The sequence below is a fragment of the Coffea arabica genome, chromosome 5e (assembly GCF_036785885.1).
Source record: "Coffea arabica cultivar ET-39 chromosome 5e, Coffea Arabica ET-39 HiFi, whole genome shotgun sequence".
Lineage (NCBI taxonomy): Eukaryota > Viridiplantae > Streptophyta > Magnoliopsida > Gentianales > Rubiaceae > Coffea > Coffea arabica.
The window spans coordinates 17,108,222-17,129,505 of record NC_092318.1 but is presented as its reverse complement, the minus strand read 5'-3'; the positions used below and the strand labels follow the sequence as shown (position 1 = coordinate 17,129,505).

Below are 21,284 nucleotides of genomic sequence, written 5' to 3'. Positions count from 1 at the left end.
GTAATTGTTGTCTTCCCTTCCTGAGATACTGATAGGAATATCCAGGATTTCCTCAGTATCCTTCCTGTTGAAAGTTCTAAGTACCAATGGTTTTCTCCATCTATAGCCACTGATCAACTCATCAACTCTTCTGATGTGGCAATTCTGAGGCATCACAGATGTGATTTTTCCATCCTTATTTTCAGGGATCCAGTTATCCTCCCAAATGTTTGTTGCCTTGCCATTGCCTATCTTCTTTCTAGTTCCATTTCGCAGAAAATCTCTCACATTCATCAGACTTTGCCAAATCCGGGAAGCACATTTAGGGACTTTGCACTTAAATAGTGAGTCCCTATGAAAGTACTTTGCCCTCCAGACCTCGCTGACTAATAGATTTGGTTTGGAAATCAACCTCCATACCTGTTTAGCAAGCAAGACTTTGTTGAAGTTCTACAAATCCTTGAAGCCCAATCTTTCCTCCTTTTTCTCTTTAGCCAGTCTTCCCCATGAGCACCAGTGCATCTTATTTCTTCCTTCTGCTTCTCCCCACAAGTAGTTAGCAAAAGTGGAGGTCAATTCTTTACATAGTTTGTTAGGGAGTTTAAAGTAGGACATTGTATAAACTGGCATTGCCATGGAAACTACCTTCAATAATACTTCTTTCCCTCCTTGGCTAAGCAACTTGTTCTTCCAGCTATTCATTCGTCTACTGATACTGTCCTTAATGTAGCCAAAAACTTGTTGTTTAGATCTTGTTAACCATAGGGAGCCCCAAATATTTCCCTTGAGTAGCCACCTGAATTGTGCCTAAGCTTTGTATCACTTCCCCTTTTCTCAGATGACTCACATTGCTACTGAAGAACAATATGGACTTTTCCAGATTTATAGATTGACCAGACCCATTCTCATACTTCCTCAAAATTTGAATGAGTTCACTGGCTTCCTCTCTGTCAGTTTTATAGAAGATCAATGAATCATCAGTAAAAAATAAATGAGTCATGCTTGGTCCATTCCTACATATCTTCATCCCTGAGATCCTTTTATCTCCTTCAGCCTGCTTTAATAAACTGGAGAAACTTTCTGAATATAAAAGGAAAAGATAAGGTGACAGTGGATCACTTTGTCTTATACCTCTCTCTGGGATTACAAACTCTTTTGGAACTCCATTAATATTGAAGGAGTATGTAACTGAAGAGAAGCAGCTCCATATCCATTTCCTCTAGACTGTACAGTAGCCCATCTTATCCATCATAGCATCAAGGAATTTCCACTCCACTCTGTCGTAGGCCATTGACATGTCCAACTTCACAGCCATGAGACCATTCTGTCCTTGTTTCTTATTTTTCATATAATGCAAGTATTCATGAGATAGAATGACATTGTCAAGAATTTGCCTGCCTGGGATAAAAGCTGACTGATTTTTGTTAATGCAGTGACTTAAAACATTTTTGAGTCTATTGGCCAATATTTTTGAAATCACTTTGTACACAACATTACAGAGGCTAATTGGCCTATAGCTCTTCAAGTTAGTAGGATTCTGTATTTTGGGGATGAGGGAAATGACAGTATGATTCCAAGACTTGGGCACGTTGCTTGATTGGAAAAAATGCTGAATGGCAGCAATTAAATCTGGTTTAACAACATGCCAAAATTTTTGAAAGAACAAGAGAGACATACTATCTTGACCTGGAGTCTTATTAGGATTCATGGAAAAAAGAGCAGATTTAATTTCCATTTCATCTACCTCTCTAGTTAACTTATCATTCATCTCAGTAGTGATTGTTAGAGGTATACCATTAAGAATCTCTGCAAGACCCTCACTACCAGAACTAGAGAATAGGACTCTATAGTAGTTAGCTACTTCCTTTCCCAACTCCTCCTAACTTTTTGTCCAGGTTCCATCCTCCCTTTGAATGTTAAGCATTCTGTTTTTCCTTTTCCTTCCCTTCACACAAGCATGGAAAAATTTGGTGTTCTTATCCCCTTCGCTCAACCAATCAACCCTTGCTTTCTGAGCCCAAAACTGCTCCTCTTTAGAGTAAGCCTTTTTCAACTGAGTCTTTAATTCTGCAATCTTATCCTTAAATCCTGAATCCTTAGAGTCCTTAATCTCCTTAATCTGTTGCTTTAGTTGATTGATTCTTAGCAATGAGTTTCCTGTGAATCTGTTTTTCCACATGAGTAGAGTCACTCTGCAATTAGCAACCTATCTTGTAATCCTATACATACTATTTCCTTCTACTGGTTGTGTCCAAGCTTGCTCAACCACTTGATTGATGTCATTCCTTTTGAGCCATCTCTTATCCAAGAAAAATCTTGATCTTCTTTTCTCTATTCTAGGCCAATTGTCTATGAGCAGCATGCTATGGTCTGATCCCAAAGTTTCCACATGTTCACATTTAGCCTTGTCAAAATTTTGGCACCAGTTTATGGTGCTTAGTCCTCTGTCCAGTCTTTGCCTTATCTCCCTCCTATTTTCGCAATTGTTGCTCCATGTCCAGGGGTTACCAGTAAATCCTAGATCCATAAGGCTGTTATTCTCAATAAAGCTGTTAAAATCCTTGACACTTCTCTCATCTCTTGCTCTCCCTCCCCACTTCTCTTCATTAGAGAGAATGTCATTGAAATCACCAGCTAAAAGCCATTTATCACCCCACAGTTGCTTTCTCACAGTCAAGACTTTCCACTGTTGTTTCCTAATATAAGCATCACAGCGCATGTACACACCAATAAACCACCACTCAATCTGAGTGTCCGGGTCAATCACCAGAGCCTCTATAATGAGGGCAGTTGTAACCACTTTCCTAACCTCTATATCATTATTCCAAAACAAGGCCATGCCTTCTTTCCTATCCATAGCTTCCACAATCACACTTTTCTTAAATCTCAGAATTTTTTGAACCTTTTTCATGTAGCTGAACCTGTTTTTGGTTTCACTCATGAAGATTATGTTTAGGGAGAGGAAGTTATTAGCCTCCCTCAACTGGGGAACTGTCAAGGGGCTCCCTGCTCCTTGGCAGTTCCATACCAAAACCTTCATTGTAACTTGAGGGGCCAGTTGCGGTTGGCCCCTACCCCCTCCTGTTTCTCTCTCAGATTACCCTTCCCATTTCCCATTTTGTTTCTATTGGGGACAATCTGATTCACCTGCACTTCCACCATATCTTCATCCGCCAAATTCAGTTCTCCTTTTCCCTTGTTGAGATGTCAAAGTCCTGTTCCCACTCAGTTCTCTCAATGGCTGTCTGGAGATTTTGGGAGATCTCAAACTTTTCTTCATTTTCCTATTATGTTTCTGGGCACCCGTTGCACCCAATTCAGAAGATCCTGGATCAATTTGCATTAAAGTTGTTTCAGGGCTGCCAGAATCTTCCTCCACTACTATAACTTGCATTAGCTCCTGTGCTATTTGCTCAAGTCCATTGGGTCTCCAATTCACCCTTGTTCTTCCCACGTTTCTCTACCTCCACTGAGATACTCATCCTTCCTTCTTCTGAAACACAGTTACTTTTCCCCCAATGAAAGTTTCTGTAGCTTCTCTGATACAGCTTTCCTTCTGGCTCTTGCTGCTATTTGAAACTAAACTTTGCATTTTCACTTCACTGCAGCTTACTTCACCTCTTTGTTTCTGTACCTCATAACCTCCAACCTCTTTGGACCTCTTCTTGTCTGTCTGTTTCTCTTCATTACCCTTCCTAAAATCTTTCTTTCTCTCTGACATAAAGTCCTTATGACTATGCTCCATATTCTCCTTTGCCTTAGGATTTAACAGTACCATCTCTCCATCTTTTAATCCCCAATGATTCTTCTCAGAGTTGTACTTATTCTGTTGTTCTTTTTGGGGTGATGTTTTTCCTGTGTTGGCTCTTATCCATGGACCGTACTGATGTTCCTGCTTCCCTTTGCTTATCTGTATTACCTCCTTGCATGACTTTTCTCCATGACCTACTACTCCACGCTTGTAACAAAAATCTGGACATCTCTCATATCTGAAGTTCAACCATTTCAAAACTCCATTAACTTTAACTGTCGTTCTCCTGAGTAGAGGTAGAGAGGTATCTAGTACCACTAAAAGCTTTAAGTGTCTACCTTCCTTCCCTCCTACTTGAGGCACCAGAACATCCTTTACTGCCTGAAACACAATACCAATTTTCCACCCCACTTCTTTTGTTATCCAGTGCACAGGTAGATTCCAAACTTGAACCCAAAGGGGTGCCAGGTCAAAGCAGATGTGTCATCCTATATACCTTCAAACCAGTGTTTCATTACCAGAATTTGGTTGTCCATGACCCAAGGTCCACCTCCTACTATCCTATCTCTGTCCTCCTTATTTGGAACATAAAACTGAAACATATTTGGACCCAACTCTATGATCCTCAAGTTCCTTAGATACCCCCAAGCTGAGTTCACAAAGTTCTTAACTCCAACAAAGTTAACCACTTTCTCCCCTTTAATTCTCCCCACTAAGCTTAACTGACATTCTTGGATACCTCTGTCTATCTCTTCCCCTCCAAGATTAGTACTTTCCAGTTCTTTATCTGAAAGAGCAAACTTTCTTATCGCATCTGCTAGTTCCTCCGCCATGGGGTCTATACAAATTCTAAAGCTACCTCCTACTATCACTACTGAGGCTAAGACAAGTCAAACATAGGTCCAAAAAAGCAGAAAAGAGATCTACCTAGGCAGACTTGGATGCTCAAAAAGAAGAAGAACCCCCCTCCCTGTTTTTAAACGTTTTTTCAGCAAATATTTTTTTCCTTTTTTAAGGTCTTTTTTCCTTGTTTTCTTCTAAAAAACAAGAGACTGAAGAAGACAAGCCCCAAACCCATTTAACAAAAGTGAAAAATACACGAAAGAACAATGGAAATAATGGCTATGAAGATACCTGCCAGCACCCTTACGTCTTCCATGGAGTCTGTTTCCTTGGACCAGATTAGCTAAGATCACTACTGCATGCAATCATTTTCCGACATTGTTGCTAAAACTTAGATGTGAGCTTTTCCACTGAAAGTGGAACTAGATTCTCTCAAAGTGCTCGGTTTTTGTTGTTTCACTCTTTTCAGTTCAATCTTCTTAACTTCATCAAAACATTAAAGATTCTAATTGATGTCTAAATCTTAGGATTGTGTGTGAGTTTTTGCGGAGATTTTGAAAATTTTGAAAAGGTTTGAAACTCTCAAGGTTGAGAGACTTGCACTCTTACCTAGAGAGAGAAACTCACTTTTGGAGGGAACTGCTTTTTCCCTTCTCCTTTGAATACGAGCTATTCCGTTTGGTGGATAATTGGATAATCGGTGAGGGGAGCAGAATGGTGGGTTATGGAACGAGCAGAATTTCCGCCCCACTGCCTACTTCTGGTCAACTATATCAACAGAGTGATAATATTGCCCTGAACTTCTTCGAATGTCACATTGTAAAAGCCACATTTATAGACTAAAAATTAGTCTATAACCGGTCCATACTTCTGCAGCTAAACCGACGCTTTTTATATAGTTAAGTTATATGATGTGATATGACTAGCATTTTAAATCGTGTATAAGGTTTATATTTCAAATCAAAATTATATTGTATATATTTATATATTTTGGTACAAAATAATATATATATAAAGACAAAATTTTAAAGAAGTGTATAAATATTTACTTTATGAGCAAAAAATGGACTTATTTAATTTTTAAATCTTAAATAACTCGAAGCCAAAACTTGCTTACTTATTGTCTATCAATATCTGAAGCAATTTGAATAAAATAATTATAATGATTTACATAATAGAGGAATTGTTAATGCATTTAAGGAGAGGGTAGGTTGGGTAGTAAGGTCAGAAAAATTTTCTAAAAAAAAATTTGACAAAAAATATTATGTTATACCCATGTATCAAAACTTATAATATAAAAAAATAAATTATAACCAATTTATTTTCTTTGATTTTTAGAAAAAAAATTCTTTCTCCTATATACAATATTATTTCAATTTGAAATATAAACACGTGCATAGCACATGTTAAAATGCTAGATTAGTTTCTTGTGTCCCTAAAATTGTTGACTGCATCTAGATTAGTATTTTTCATAAACTTTAACATAAATTAAAAAAAACCTCTGTAATATGTGTTTTTAGAGTTTTCAAAATTATTAAAAATCATCATCCTTTCTCTCATCTCTTAAACGGTAATGTTACTTTTTTAAAATTTTTTATAGAACTGGTGTTGTTATTATCATTATTTTTATCAAAAATGAATGTTTCATATAAAAATACCCACATTAAAAGGCCAATAGTACATTGTTTTGTATTTAGCGATTTCGTAACTTAGATTTCATAAATGATACCATTCTTTATTTTTTAAATCCACAACCAATGAATATTATTTCCTTTTTATTTTCTATATAAGTTGGCCCTTTTAGTTAGGATTACTAAGAAAAAAGATAAAGATAAAATATTGTCATTTATTTTTTTACTTTTAAGAAGTTTGGTAATATTTTCTCTTTACTTACCCAAATTAAAAGGCATGAAAGCCACTTCGTACTCCAAGTGGAGCCACCTCTTACTTATTTAAATTAAAAGGTATTAAAGCCACTCTTGCTTAGAAAAATTTTATTTGCACTCCATTTTTTATTACTTACACTCTTATCATTTGTTTTATCATATAGTCTAATTAATGAAAACTATACGATTAAAATGATTATAAAAGTGTGAATAACAAAAAATGGGACTATAAATAATATTTTCCCTTACTTATTTAAATTAAAAAGTGTGAGAACCCGTATTTTTTTTCCCATTTTCTAGGTTTTATTATTTTTCATGGCTTGTTTTCTGCATTTTTGTGAGTAGGAAAAAAATTCTAGATATTTTTAAAGAGCAGATATAATTTTTAGATGATTTTTCTAGTATCGAATAGGTTTTGAGAAATTAAGAGCGTATACCGGATGTGGGACCCACTAGTGCGAAAAGTTCGAAAAAATTCGGCCAACTAGGTTAAGTTTTGGATACTGGATTTAATTTACCGGGTGTTAGGAGATAAATAGAGGTTGCTATTTGGATTGGTGTGAGAGGGAACAAAGAGATAGAGTTGCATTAAATAAAGTGACATGTGTCACTTGGAGATTGGATGGGACTTTTGACTACTATTTCATGTCTTACCATTTGACTTAATAAACTCAAAATTTACCAAAAAATTGCTCCATTTCAAGCTCTCTTGGCCGACCACTTCAAGGAGAAAAGAAAGAAAGAAACTCTCCAAGTTCTTGATTCCATCTTGCTCCAAATCATCAAACCAACCATTTAATCTTGCAATTTCTCCATAAAACCTCTTCACTTAGTGTTAGTGAGTTGATTTGTGGAGTTATTTGGAAAGCTAAGAGGACCTATTGCTCTCTCTCTCTTGTTTCTAAGGTGAGTTATGAAGAACCACTCTTCTCCCTCTAATGATGCTTAATTGATGCTTAGTGGTGGTATAAGGTGCCACTTTATGGATTATATTGTGATGTTTGGTTGAATTGATGAACTTTTATAATTTTTTGGGAATTTTCTGTTTTAATATGAACATGATTGTGTGGCTATATATAATGATTGGAAATGATGTTTAAGGACTCTATGAGGTGGAAAAATGGGTAATTACAACCAATTTCTGTTTTGGAAGCAATTTTGGAAAATTAGGGTTTGATTAAGGTACATTCTGCCCGGTTTTTAATCTCATAGTTAGAGGCCGAATTGGCCTTGGCTTAAAACATGAAAGTTTTAAGGAATGATATTTTAGAGGTGCCTACAAAATTTCAGGTCAATCGGAGTAGCGTAGAATGATAAAAGTCGAAATTACCCTTGCTGTCCTGGTTTTACCCGAATGTGAGAATTGCGCCTGTAATTGGTTGTTTTGGTTGGAATTGCTTCGGAATTGGTTGTTGAAGTCTTCTGATGAAATGTATCCCTGTTTCTTAGATTTCAGTTGGTTTTGGAATTTCTGGATTTGGACTTAGGTAGGCTGAGTTATGATGTTTTCACAAGAATGCATTCTGTGAATCTGTTTTTACGGTTCTGGTGTAGTATCTTGCATTTTTGACCTGGTTACACTCGAAACTGGGTTGAGTGACCTTCTACAATATTGTATCCCTATCTCTTAGCTTCGAAATGGTGGGTCTTGTACCTTCATCCGATAATCGTAGTGCCTTTGGTTCCATTACCACAAAATGAGGTCAAAAACTGTTTTTTTCAGGGCTAAAGCTAATTCTATTTCCGGATTTTTTGGTTTCCTCTATTGCTTGTGTATGCTTAGGGAACCCTGTTTTGGTGGTATGTAGAATTGTTTTATGACTTGTAATTGAGTCTTATTGTGTTTATTTGAATAGTTTAGGGCTTGACTTTCATATCCGGTCATTTCCTAGCTAAATTTTGTACTTGAATGCCATTAAGCCTAGTGAACGGCTTTTGGGAATGAGATTATTTTGTACGAACTGTTGGGACTAATTTGAGGAAATAATGAAGCCATGATGGCTGAAAAATAGGTAAACACAAGGGATATGCTGCCGAAATTTTTCTTGAAGGCTAGTTGGATTTACTTGTGATTTGAACGAAGGGCTTTTGGGTTGTTTGAGCCTAGGTCTTCATGTTACCTTTTCGTTACCAAAATCATGTTTTGCACCCTTGCTTTAGTAATTATTTGGCGAGGCATACGACTGGTAGTCGAGCCTCACATGTGCATTCTGTATACTCGATCTTGAAAGTGGAACCTTCAATTGTTTTCCTTGGATTATTTTAGGGTTTCTTGGTAATTAAAGCTCTCTTTTGGGAGGTATCTGCACTGACCCTGGTGAGTGTACTACTCACTTGTGTGTTACTATATGGCTTTAATACTTGAACTTGATGAGTTAAATGCTTATTGTACCATTGATATTGATTGAAGTGAGGGTGTACTTTATCACTCTCACCTATTTCTCATGTTATTGGAATGTTACAAGAAATGTTACATGAAATGAAAAGTACTTGACTTGGTGGCGTTTGGACGAGTATCCAACGACCATGCTTGTTACCATTGAGTTCAACCCCATTGGAAATTGATTGAATCGAGCCGGCAAGGGCTTGGTCGTGACAATTAATGAGCCTTGGGTAAAGTTATAAGGAATCTTGTAGTATGAGAGAATCTCGATTCCGGTATACTCAAGTAATACCACAGTGCAAGTGTTTGGAGTTCGGGCCCGGTAGGGGGATGTTAGGTGGAAGGAATGGGAGTGAAGTGAAGTCTACGGTTGGTTACTTTTAAACATTGACGGAGAGTCAATGAGATCCGATCAAGAATGCAAACGAGGAAAAGGGCTCTTGAGAGCCGCCCGTATCCTTTTATCGTCATTATTGATGTGTGTCTGTATTTACTTTTGATGAATTGGACTGAAAAGCTTGATGCATCTATGAACTCGGTTGCTTGAGTGGTACTATCTCACTGGGCAATTAGCTCACCCCGTTCCTTTTGTTTTCCTTACAGGAATCTGACTGCTTATGGAATGAATTTTGATAATTGTTTGCCGAATGTACTAAATGAATATCCCTTTTGTATAGTTTATGAGTTGAAACCCTACAAGTGCCTTTGGGGCCGTTTTCACTTTTATTATGGCAACCGTACATGTATTAATTTTTGAGTACCTTTCATATTCCATTTTGGCTTGTAAACGCTGAATTTGATGTTGTATATGTATCTTTGATGTATGGTTGGGTTCTGACGGGTCGGTTACTATTCATGGCCGACTTCGGATTTCATTTTTTTTTATTTTGGGTTATTTTACCATTGTGACTTGTTTACGCGTGTTATAAGTTCCGGAACGCGATAGACCGCTCTAAACTGCACCGTTAGTCCTGGCGAGAGCTGGGCAGGCAGTCCGCTAACCCTTTGGTTCGCCTTAGGGGAAGGTGGGGCTGTCACAAAAAGACATGAAAAGATGTTATATTTGTTATCTCTTATTATGGTCTTATAGAAGTTTTAATTGGAATAAAATTGTAAATAACGCATGTAATCGGGAAATGTGATGAGTTGAAATACGGAAATGTGGCAGTAAGTATAAAAAATAAGAGAAGAGAATTCATACTAATTAGATTAAATGGTGCAGAATGTGAGACCCCGAAATTTTACTTTTCTTTATAACCTTTATGTGAACTCACTTACGTTTGATTCTTGGTTGCTTTAATGGTTGAATTTGAGTCAAGAGAGTGAATTTTGTTAAGAAAAGTTTCATAATCTCAAGTTGTTAGAAAATCTAGAATTTTCGCAGGAGGCTCTGCGCAGTTTTGGGAAATTGGCTATAACTTCGTATAAGAAAGTCAGAATTGAGTTCGTTTGTTGCATTTGAAACTAGACTTAGAGGGTTTCCTATGTTGTAAAATTCAGAGTTTGATTCAATGTCTATAAATTCTAGAAAATTGGCAAAGTTGACTAAAAATTCTGCCCTGCACAAGTAAACATAGGAATGTTGTAGTAGCTTATGGCTCAATTTGGACCAACTTATGAACTAAATCTCTTTGAGATGTCTTCTAAAGATTCTTAGTATTTGAAGTCTAGTTTTTAGCAAGCCAAGCTGTATAAATTTTTTATACTTATAACTCAAGTTACGATTTTTCTAAAGGAAGGGCATAAGTTAGGGTTTTTTGTGCATACTAGGGTTTTGTTGTGTATTTTTGTGTGCATTTTGGTAGTGTGATTGTGAGGACTTGTAAAATTCCTCATATTTTCTTAAAAATTCTCTTTTATTTGGAATCCATTATTTTATAATAGTTTTACTACTTATTCACTTCCTCAATAGTTACAATTAATCATAGAACCAAGAGTTTTCCCTTTTCTTTCATCGTTAAGGTAAACTAGGATTTTTACGTCTTTTGGTAGTGTGATTAATCGGTGTGGAGTGTGTACTCAATTTGGTGATTAAGAGTGAGTTTTAGATAAGAGAAAGTGTGTGATTAGAAATGATAATAATAAGTTAGTGAATCATAAGTTAAAACCCTAGTACCCGCGATTTAAGGAAAATCGGTTTGAACCGACGTGCACTGTTTGTTACCGAATGAGTGCACCACTTGAACACTACTTTATTAACTTAATCTCCTTATTATTAATTGAGAAAAATCAGCCCTAAAATATCTCCTAAAGCAGCCAAAATTTTGGACTAACGAAAAGGGAAAAAAAAAATAAGAAGCCATCTTGAGTTGACACTTGTTGGCAATCCATAGAACTTTGACCAAATGAGTTTCTTTCCTTTTTATCTTCTTCTTGGCTCTATTTTCTTCCATTTTTCTTAAGCTTGGCCAAAATTTTAGGGGAGAAAAACAAGAGGAGAGAACCTCATTTCATCTTGGGATTTTAGCTTCTTTGAGTGAAAAATCAAGAATCTAAACCAATTAATCCTTTCTTTGAGCACTTGGGAAGCTTGGTGTGCTAAAAGTTTACAAGGAGAGATGGTGGATATCTCTTGCAAGCATCTTAGTGAGGTATTATGGCTGTCCATCCTATTTCTTTCCCTTCATCTTGCTTAAGTTGTGTAGCAACACATATTCTTGGTTAATGATAGCTATGTAAGTAGTTTTGATGATTATGGTGAATTTGTGAGTTAGGTTAGGGTGTTGAATTGTTCAGCTGTATTTCTTCTTTTTTAGATAGAATATGATGTGAATAAGCTTAGATAAGGAGTTGAAGTAGTGGTTCAAGTTAGAAATGTGAAGTTTATACCTTGAATGCATTAAATTCCAGATTTAAGGATTTCAAATGCTCTGTTCTGACCAGTCATATTCGTGTATGATAGAGGCCGAATTGGACTTAGATTAAAACATGAAAGTTGTAGGAAATGATGTTTTATAGCTTATTGTAAAATTTCAGCTCAATCTGAATACTGTAGCATGTGAAATGATAAAAATACCCTTGACTGCTATAGGTATAGTTTTGCGGACAGTTTTGACATTTCATCATTCTGGCTGCGTTTTTTCATCTTGATCCGTATCAAATCAGCCTTTGGCCAAAACATGAAACTTTTAGCCCTATATTTCAGCTTTCTAAAACATCTGAAAACACCTCAAACGGAATAGCCTGAGTTATTGTCATTTGAATTTAGTACTGACAACCGTACTGACAAGGACCTTCTAGTTCTGTACTCTGTACTTTTGACCTAGATCAATTGTGAACTGGATTGAGTGGTCTCCATGAAAGTTGTAGCCATTTGTCTTAGCTTCGAAATGGTATAGAGTTCACACCAATCCGATAAATGTAACTCTATTTGTGACTAAAATGTTATAACATGTCGAATCTGCCATTTAGCCTTTTGTTTTCAAAACTTGATTTCCGATTGGATTATTATACTTGTGTTGTACTTGGATGATTTTGAGCCATTGAACGGCTATTATGATGAGATTAATTATTTGTATGTGTTTTGGGGCTGAATTAAGAAAAACAATGAAGCCATAAATGACTGAAAAATAAGTAAACACAAAGGGCGTACTGCCCAAATTTTCACTTAAGGGATAGGTAGATATAGTTGCGACTTGAGTAAGGATTTGAGGTCAAGTTGGACTTGGATCACCTATGGTATTCGAGTTTTTTTTAGTCAGGGTATATAAACTAAAATTTTACCGGAACTCGTACCCTTGAAAAGTGAAAGTAGCGACCCTTTCAAAATATGATTTTTTTCCGAATTTTGATACTAAGTGTAACTTCTAAAATCGAAACCACTTCTTGATCATAACTAAATGAGCGAGCATGAATTTTTTGGACTTTGATAAGTATCTTGAATACTACTTAAACGAGTTGTATTTACTTCATTTTCTTGAAGCGAAACTCCTATGTTTCGAACTTTAGAGAGTTTTACATTCGTAAATGATATTTTATCGCAGATTTAGACTCCAACTAAGGAGTTGGACCTGAACACGACTTTTGAGAGGCACTAGACCTTTGGTGAGTACTTTCAAATATCTGTTTGAACTGGACACTTATTTCCAATATTTGACCTATGTGATTGAATGATATGTAATTTGTTGGATCGGGCAAGAGTGTACTTTATCGTACTTGCCCTAATATGATATATACTTGTTTATTGTTGCAATTGACTTGATATACTTGTATTTAACTTGTAAGTGCTGAGCGGCAGCATGTACCACACTCAATGTGAGTGGATTGTGCCTCTCCTTCCCATCTCCGTACTTTTATTTTGATTCAGTCGATTGGAGATGTTATCTCATCGACTTCTTGGGGACCCAAGCCCCATTGGCTAGTTAATCGAGTCGAGCCGGCAAGGGGTTGGTCTATTAGATAACGAACCATGAGTATCTAGTGTTGTCGAGTGGAGTGTTATCTCCTCGACTAATTGGTATACTCGAGTATTACTATCAGTGTTTAGTTGGTGTTCGGGCTCGGTAAGGGGGTTGAATGGTGGACAGATTGGAGTTAAGCGAAGTACTACTGAATTGATTACTTTACTTGAAAGTTGATGGAGTGTCAACTAATACTTGATCAAGCTCTGGTGAAGCAATGGGAACTTGGCTCTTGAGAGCCATCCGTATCCTTATACTTTGAAATGATTATTACTTATCAGGTTATTGTTTCTTTTGAAAAACTATACACTCGCTCATTTTGAGATTTGCTATTTGAAGTGTTATCGGTCATTTTTATGAACTTGTTCTGCTCGCTATTTTGCTACGTTGATACTTGTACTTTTAAATAATAGTCAACTTGCTATTTGGAACCTCACTGGACTTTTAGCTCATTCCATGCCATTTGTTTTCCTTACAGGGAGTACGAGCGAGGCGTGAGATGGTACAGGCTAGTATAGTCTAATTTTTGAAATTTTGTGATTGTACTCGCCCTAGTGCTCGGTTAGGGTTGAATGTATCTGGAATTCACAACTTTTGTTATATTTGGGATTGTATGAATGTTTGGGAAAGATATGAATGTAAGTACATGTTCAAGTTTGGGAACTGTTATTTCACTTATTCCTGAGGTTATATCTTATTTTATTTGTTAAGAGTGAACGAGTCCTAGCGAGAGTTGGGCAGGCGGTCCGCCAAACCCTGGGGTACACCCTAGGGGGAGGTGGGACCGTCACACAAAATATGCATACTAAAAAGTTAAAATCGCATTTCAACTATAAAGGATAACTTGAACATGCACATGCACATTACCTAATAATTTGAAATGAAATGATTTTAAAAAGCGATCAAGCCTCAACGCTTGGTCGAATCTGACTTTATGGAGCATGATTATTCATCTCCAAATGTTACATTAAATTTTTTCTTTGCTACAGTTTTGAGCTAAAGTGTGACCTATATGCTTTTATACTTTAATATCAATATGGTATATTGGAACTTATTTGTGAAATGTCTCGTAATTTTGTGGAGTCATTTGTATCTTGGGATGGGAAGAAATCTATAACTTATCAATCAAGTTAGATTTTGTTCTTGTTGTCTTGGATTACAGTAGTTGTACTTCTATTTCCATATTTATGTGAATAGTTGATAAATAGACAAACTTGTCAGATAATTTGTCCTCTTGGAATATAGCTAATCCAAACGGATCAGTATGTATTTTATGAAACCAAGGACCTCATTTACTTTGTGAATTCTTGTTTTCAAAGATTGGTACTAGTGCATCTGGAAATTCCCCATAAAAAAATGTTGACGTTGAAGGAGATCCTGACCCGTCGGTCAGTGGCGGCGACGATCCGCTTAACAGTTCCAGCCAGGGGAGCTCGGCGGGCACCTCCGGTAAGGCCGGCGTTGGGTCAATACAAGCTCAATCTGATGGCCTTCTGCAAGGGTTTCAAAGCCAAGATCCAAAAGTACAAGCCCGACACTCCTATGGCCGATGCCATCATAGCCTTCAAGGACAACACCTTCGAGTTCACCATCAGGTCGCCGTCAGTCACGTGGTACCTAAAGAAGGCGGCAGGGTTGGAGAAGGGGAGTGGGCGCCCCGGTCACATGATGGCTTTCTCCTTGACCTTGAAGCACGTGTACGAGATTGCCAAGGTGAAGCAACAGGATCCCTATTGCCAGTATATGCCTCTAGAGTCCATTTGTAAGTCTATAATCGGAACTGCTAATGCCATGGGGATTAAAGTCTAGGGAGCTTTATTTGATTTTTTTTCTTTTTTTTGGTTATTTTTTTATGCTGCTGTTGATGTGATGTCTTAGTTTCGTGCCATTCCATTGCTGCTTCATCATTACCTTTTTCTTTTTCTTTTTTTTCTTTCGCTTTCTCTCCCTCTTTCCTTTGTTGTGTTTCTTCAACTACTATGACTATTTTTTTGGGTGTGTTTAACAATTTGGTGGTTGAGAGAGTACTGTTGGTGTCAAATTAAGTACAGTACCACCAATAGTACCATTTTCACAGCAATTTTGTCATGGTGAATGGAGCGAAATGTTAGATTTTGCTACTATAGAAATTTTCATGCTCTTTGATGGAATGGTTTTATTTATTTATTTTTCTTTGGGATGCTCGAGTCTTGAAGTGTGAAGTGCAATTATTAGTTTCCAAATATGTGTTGCATTGCGTTGTGGGCGATTTAATTTAATATTGCTCATGTAATGCCAACCAATGTAACGCAGCTTTTGTAGTACTATTAGTATTTAGCACAAATGAATATTTGCTTGCTTATGTTATTATTAACAAACACACATCATAAACTTTTTGTTTCCAATTTGCATCACCAAAAGACAAATCCGAGACCCGTGGTTCAACAACCAATGTATTTTGGTATTACATGTCCACTGGGTATTTTTCCATTACATATCTATGACAAAACGCCTTTATGCTACTACTAACAAATTTGGCCTCTTTATGACATATCCACCTTGATTATGGAAAGCACATGCTTCTTCCTAGTACTTCTCTTGGGTGGCTATTGGACTTTCTTCTGATTGGGCTGAAATGGTAACAAGTGCCAAACACACCCATCCATGTAGCAATACCAAAAAACTGAAAATTGGAAAGCGCAAGGAAAAAGTGTACTAAGCATGGTAAAATTTTAAAAATTAAAAATTAACAAAAAAATTATGCATACAGGTCTATTCTCTGCTTTGTTTCTCAAGCCTTGGTTGTCGTAATCTCTATCAAGGAAGTCCATGTTCTGTAGACTGCAAATGCTAAACCCAGTGCTACAATTGCCACGTCCAGAGCCAATCCCTGCCACCTCAATTCTTCCTTGTGCACAATCAAGTAAAACAAAGCTGGTAAAACAAACCCAAAATGATGCATACACTGCTCACAACTAGAGACAAGAAATCAGCAAAATTTAGCACCGGGAGAGCCATCAACGTCACTCCCAAAGCCGTAACCCATCTCATCCACAAGCAATACTTGGCTTCTTAGAATCTCCTCTCCGCCACCTCATAAACAAGGTTCATCATCAATGGGAAAGTAAAGAATAGGTTAATGCACAAACCCAACTGAACAAGGCTGCTCAACAGTACCTGCCCAAAATTGGTCGTGATTATATCTTTGGTCTCTTCATCGAAAGCAAAATACCCCAAAATTCCAAATCCTCCGTACATTGAGGAGATGAAAGCCATGACCTAGCCCAGGATTCTCCCAAACTACCGCTTCTCCTTCATTTTTGACTCCAACTGCAATACCATTCCGATCCCTTCAAAAGCATAAACTGCCACCTCAAGCCCATAAAAAAACACATTGAACCCACTGAAGGCTTCTAAGGTACGCCTGTTTCTAAGAAAAATCATAACATCTTCGACTATCACCAGCCCCATGGCATCAATATCAACTAAGTCAACAAATATGCTCAAGGGGGCCAAATGGGTTAGCATGGCAATTGAATTCAACCCTAGTTGGAACAGGAAATAGCTCCATATGTACATAGACTTGGGGGTAAAAATTCCCAAGATCTTAGGGTTCAGGTTAGGGTTAGTGGGAGTGTAATTGAATATATAAGCTCAAGTATTGGCTATAAATATCAAGCAATTTACGTAGAAACCAGCTTGAGAAAGAACAATCATAGCATTGATGGCAAACCTGCCGATAAGACCACACACAACAAATCTAAGATCACCAAAAAATGAGATCTTTGGAGACTTAAGACTGGATTCTATTAATCGTAGTCCCTAACTTTTGATGTTTACAAAACAAATGGATGTTACTAATATCTCCTCAAAGATCTTTTCAACAATGAAGCAAATCAGGTTCAAAGATTAAGTACAATTGAAAGAGACAAAAAGTGATAAAAACTGTCGGACACTCGTGAAGATTGGATCGGATGTTCGATAATCATTGTGCAATTTTCGGACGCATGATGAACTCCACCACCGGACGTCCTAAGAAATTAAGTCATTCCTTCTAAGCTCACTAACTTCGATCGGACGAACAACATTAGAGCACCGGACGTCTGACAGACATTACGACACTTCGGACGCAAAGCATTGGAGGCACCGGACGTCCGAAAGGATTGAAGAGGAATTCTCAGTTTCACTATCTACTTTCAGACGCAAACATTGAAGGGACCGGAGGTCTGAAAAAATTGAAGAAAATTTCTTGATCTCACTGCCTGCTGTCGGATGCAAGAAACAGGTCTATCGAAAGTCGGACACTACCAACGGTTAGTTGACTCTTCAATTGCCTTCTATCCATTGGAAGCATTAATAGATGAATTTTTTAGTCTCATATAAATAGAGTATGGTCAAACACTTCTAGACAACTTTTGCACATTGAGATTACAAAAAATCTAGAGTGATTTTAGTGAAAAAACTCTTCAAAAAAGATTTATACTCTTGTTTGTGTGAATTTCGTGTAAGCTCTTCTTGTGTGAGAAAAATACTTCAATAGTGTAACTTTGTGAGGGTTATCCAAGTGATAGTAAAACTTTCTAACTTGACCAAGTGTAACTTGAGACAAAGAGAAAGTGATCATTCCTTTATACACAAAGATTGGTTGTATTTGATCATGTAACAGCCCCACCTTCCCCTAAGGCGAACCAAAGGGGTTAGCGGACTGCCTGCCCAGCTCTCGCCAGGACTACAGATCCGTTTACGTCAATCTAATACGTTCCGGAACTTACCAATGCGCGCAACCAAGTCAAAATGGCAACATAACCCAAAATAAGAAAATGACATCCGGAGTCGGCCATGATAGCAACCGACCCGTCAGAACCCAACCGAAATAGCCAACAAACATTCACATCTGAACTTTAGCGTTTACAAATCAAAATGACATACAAAAGTTTTCAAATTTGCCAAATCAAAAGAGAAAACGCCCCAAAAGTACACTTAGGTTTTTAATACATGAGCTATACAAAAGATATGTTCAACTAGCTCAATTTGGCAGCCATTTGTCAAAGCCAGACCAAAAGGGGTTTATTTTCCTGTAAGGAAAACAAAAGGAACAGAAAGGGGTGAGCTTGCGCTCAATGAGATACCAAACAGATAGCATTAAAAGCATGGCATTTCACATTTAACAAATCAGGTACACATGTCAGAGGTAAAACAAAAGAACCAATAATTCAAATCAGAAGGATACGGGTGGCTCTCAGGAGCCAAATTTTCCCAGCGCAGTACTTGATCCAAACCGGTTGACTCTCCGTCAACGTATATAGAACCAACGCGTCCGTAGACCCCTCTTTACACCGAATTCCGTCCACCAAACACCCCTTTACCGGGCCCGCTCACCGTAACCGAACAGAAATGGTAATACTCGAGTATACCCGGAATCAAGGGTCTCAATACCCAAAGATCCCAAAACAGACTACCGTGGTTCGTTATCTAATCGTCCAGGCCCTTGCCGGCCCGACTTGAATAACTTAACCACAGGATTGAGCTCATAGGTCATAGAAATCCGAAAAGATGCAGACACAGATAACAGATTCAAATTTTGCATAGTAAATTGGCATATGAACAGACTAGAGAACGAGTGTGATAAAGTACACCCTCGTCTCGAACAAATAAACAGATTTCAGAGCAGAAATCAAGTTAAACAGCAATGGAGGGGAGTGGTACACTCACCGGCTTAACTTCAAAAGTTTTCACTTCAGATTGGCCTTAATCGCCAAGAAACCCTAAAATAATCAAAATAAACCAATTGAAGGTTTTACTTCCAGAATCGGGTAAACACAATGCACATGAGGCTCGACTACTAGTCGTATGCCTCGCCAAAATAATTACTAATGCAAGGGTGGAAAACACGATTTTCTTGGAAACAAAAAGGTAACGTGAAGACTTAGGCGCAAACAACCCAAAAGCCTTTCATTTCCACCAAAAGGCAAATCTACTTTAAGGAACCAAACGGCCTAGAAAATCGGGCAGCACCGTCCCTAAAATTCTTACTTTTCCAGCCATTAAGGCTTCATTATTTCCTCCAATCAGTCCCAACATTTCACACAAAAGTCATCTCATTTCCCAAAAGCCGCTCACTAGGCTCAAAGTAGTACAAGTACAAAAGTTAGCTAGGAAAAGACCGGAATGAGAGCGAGCCCTAAACATGCAAACAAAAACATGGAGACTCGATAACGAGTCATAAAGCCATACCAATCTTAACCCTAATAGGGTTTCATATGCATAAATAAGCATCATAGGCAACCAGAAATTAAGAAAGGGCTTTAATGTAGGCCTTGATAAGAAAACCGGTTTTGACGTCATAATGCGGTAATGGCACAACTCTCACTACAATTATCGGTTGGGGGTGTAAGACCCACCATTTCGAAGCTATGAAACAGGGCTACAACAATGTAGAAGGTCTCTCAGTCCAAATCCTTGCACAACCAGGTCAAAAATGCAGAAAACCCAGCCAGAACCGCAATTACAGGTTCCCAAATCACACAAAACTGTAATACGTCTATCTCAGTCTACACAGGTCCAATTGCATTGATTCCAAAGGCACATGAAAGCTAAGATATCCAGCTACATTTAATAAGAAGACACCAACAACAGAATCCAAACCAATTCCAGTCAAAACAGACAATTCCTATCGCAGTTCGGACATTCTGTTCACCAAAAACAGCAACAGTAAAAACGGCATAACTCACTCTATACTACTCCAAATGCCCTGAAATGTTGCAGGCACTTCATACTCATCAATACCTACAACTTTCATGTTTTGAGCAAAGTCCAATTCGGCCTCTATCTATGACCTAAAATTTCGGACAGATTAGGGGTTCATGAACCCTAACTTTTCACATTTCATTCCAAACCCAAAATTGATTGCATTTATCAACAATTCACACCCACTAGAGCCAAAGCCCCTTATTACCAACCATCATACTAGTCCACAACATCAAAATCATATGAAACCAGAAAATTCATCATAAAATGGAAAACTTCACCAAAACTCTTCAAATCAAGAAATAAATCACATATTCCATCACTCAAGCTACTTCTAAGCATAACATAAACATCATTAGGTGTAGTAGAGTGTTCTAGCATCACTTACCAAGTAACAAGAGAGAGAGAGATGTTGGCCACCTTAGAGCTTCAAACAAACTTCACTAATACACTTACTATCACTAGAAGAAAGGTTTTTATGGAGTAGAATCTAATCTAGGCTTTTGTTTGTAGAAGATTGAAGCATATGGAAGCTTGAAAGTTGAAGAATTTCCTTCCTTCTTTGCTCAAGGAGAACCGGCCACAAGGAGAGAAAAATGGTGCATTTTGTGCAATTTTTTGATATTTAATCCTTTGGTCAAAAAAAAAAAAGTCAAGAAAGTGAATAGTGTTTCTTAAAGTCCAACTAATGAGAAGATGACACTTGTCCTCATTAAATGCATTATTATCTTTCTTTTCTCTCTTACCTCAATCACTTCACACACACTACTTATCTCTTAACACCCGATAAATTTTTCACAGTATCCGAAACTTAATCTTATTGGCCGAATTTTTCCGAACTTTTCGCACTAGTGGGTCCCACATCCAATATATATTCTTAATTTTCTAAAAATTCTCCAATACTAGAAAAATTATCTAAAAACTATAATTGCTCATAAAATTTCCCCAAGAAAATATTTCTAGCCAGAAAATGCAGAAAACATGCCATTAAAGGGGAAAACCCTAGGAAAAAAATATTAGGGAAATACGGGCTCTCACACTCTCTCCCCCTTAAAGAAATTTCGTCCTCGAAATTTTCTTATCAGCGGAATCCATCGAATCTAAGGTACCCAACGCATCGTACCTTCTACGTCCTCAGACGAGTCAGGGACCTGATGATGCTCCAGGGAATATACTCGAGCCGGTACTTTCGCTCCAGTCCCTTCTCCTTTCGACTGTCCAGGGTTGGTCTTAGCTGGTTGCTGAGAATTAGTCTTGGTTGGTGGCGGAGTCCCTCTCCCTTCGCGCAGTCGTGCTGGACAATTAGCAATTCGATG

General features: G+C 37.6%; 2 protein-coding genes and 1 pseudogene across 2 annotated transcripts; 1 reads left to right on the top strand and 2 right to left on the bottom strand.

Annotated features, from left to right (window-relative positions):
• Positions 1-1,858: 1,858 nt before the first annotated feature.
• LOC113689183 (uncharacterized) lies at positions 1,859-3,019 on the bottom strand. The gene is made up of 2 exons (XM_072049589.1): positions 2,205-3,019; positions 1,859-2,144 (listed from the first exon to the last, which is right to left on the bottom strand). Exons 1-2 carry the CDS (start codon positions 3,017-3,019, stop codon positions 1,859-1,861), a joined length of 1,101 nt encoding a protein of 366 aa, XP_071905690.1.
• An 11,579-nt stretch (positions 3,020-14,598) lies between these two features.
• On the top strand, positions 14,599-15,051 carry LOC113743613 (large ribosomal subunit protein uL11m-like). Its single transcript, XM_027271662.1, has one exon. It carries the CDS (start codon positions 14,599-14,601, stop codon positions 15,049-15,051), a length of 453 nt encoding a protein of 150 aa, XP_027127463.1.
• A 961-nt stretch (positions 15,052-16,012) lies between these two features.
• Positions 16,013-17,335, bottom strand: LOC113743879 (amino acid transporter AVT3B-like; annotated as a pseudogene).
• Positions 17,336-21,284: the final 3,949 nt, after the last annotated feature.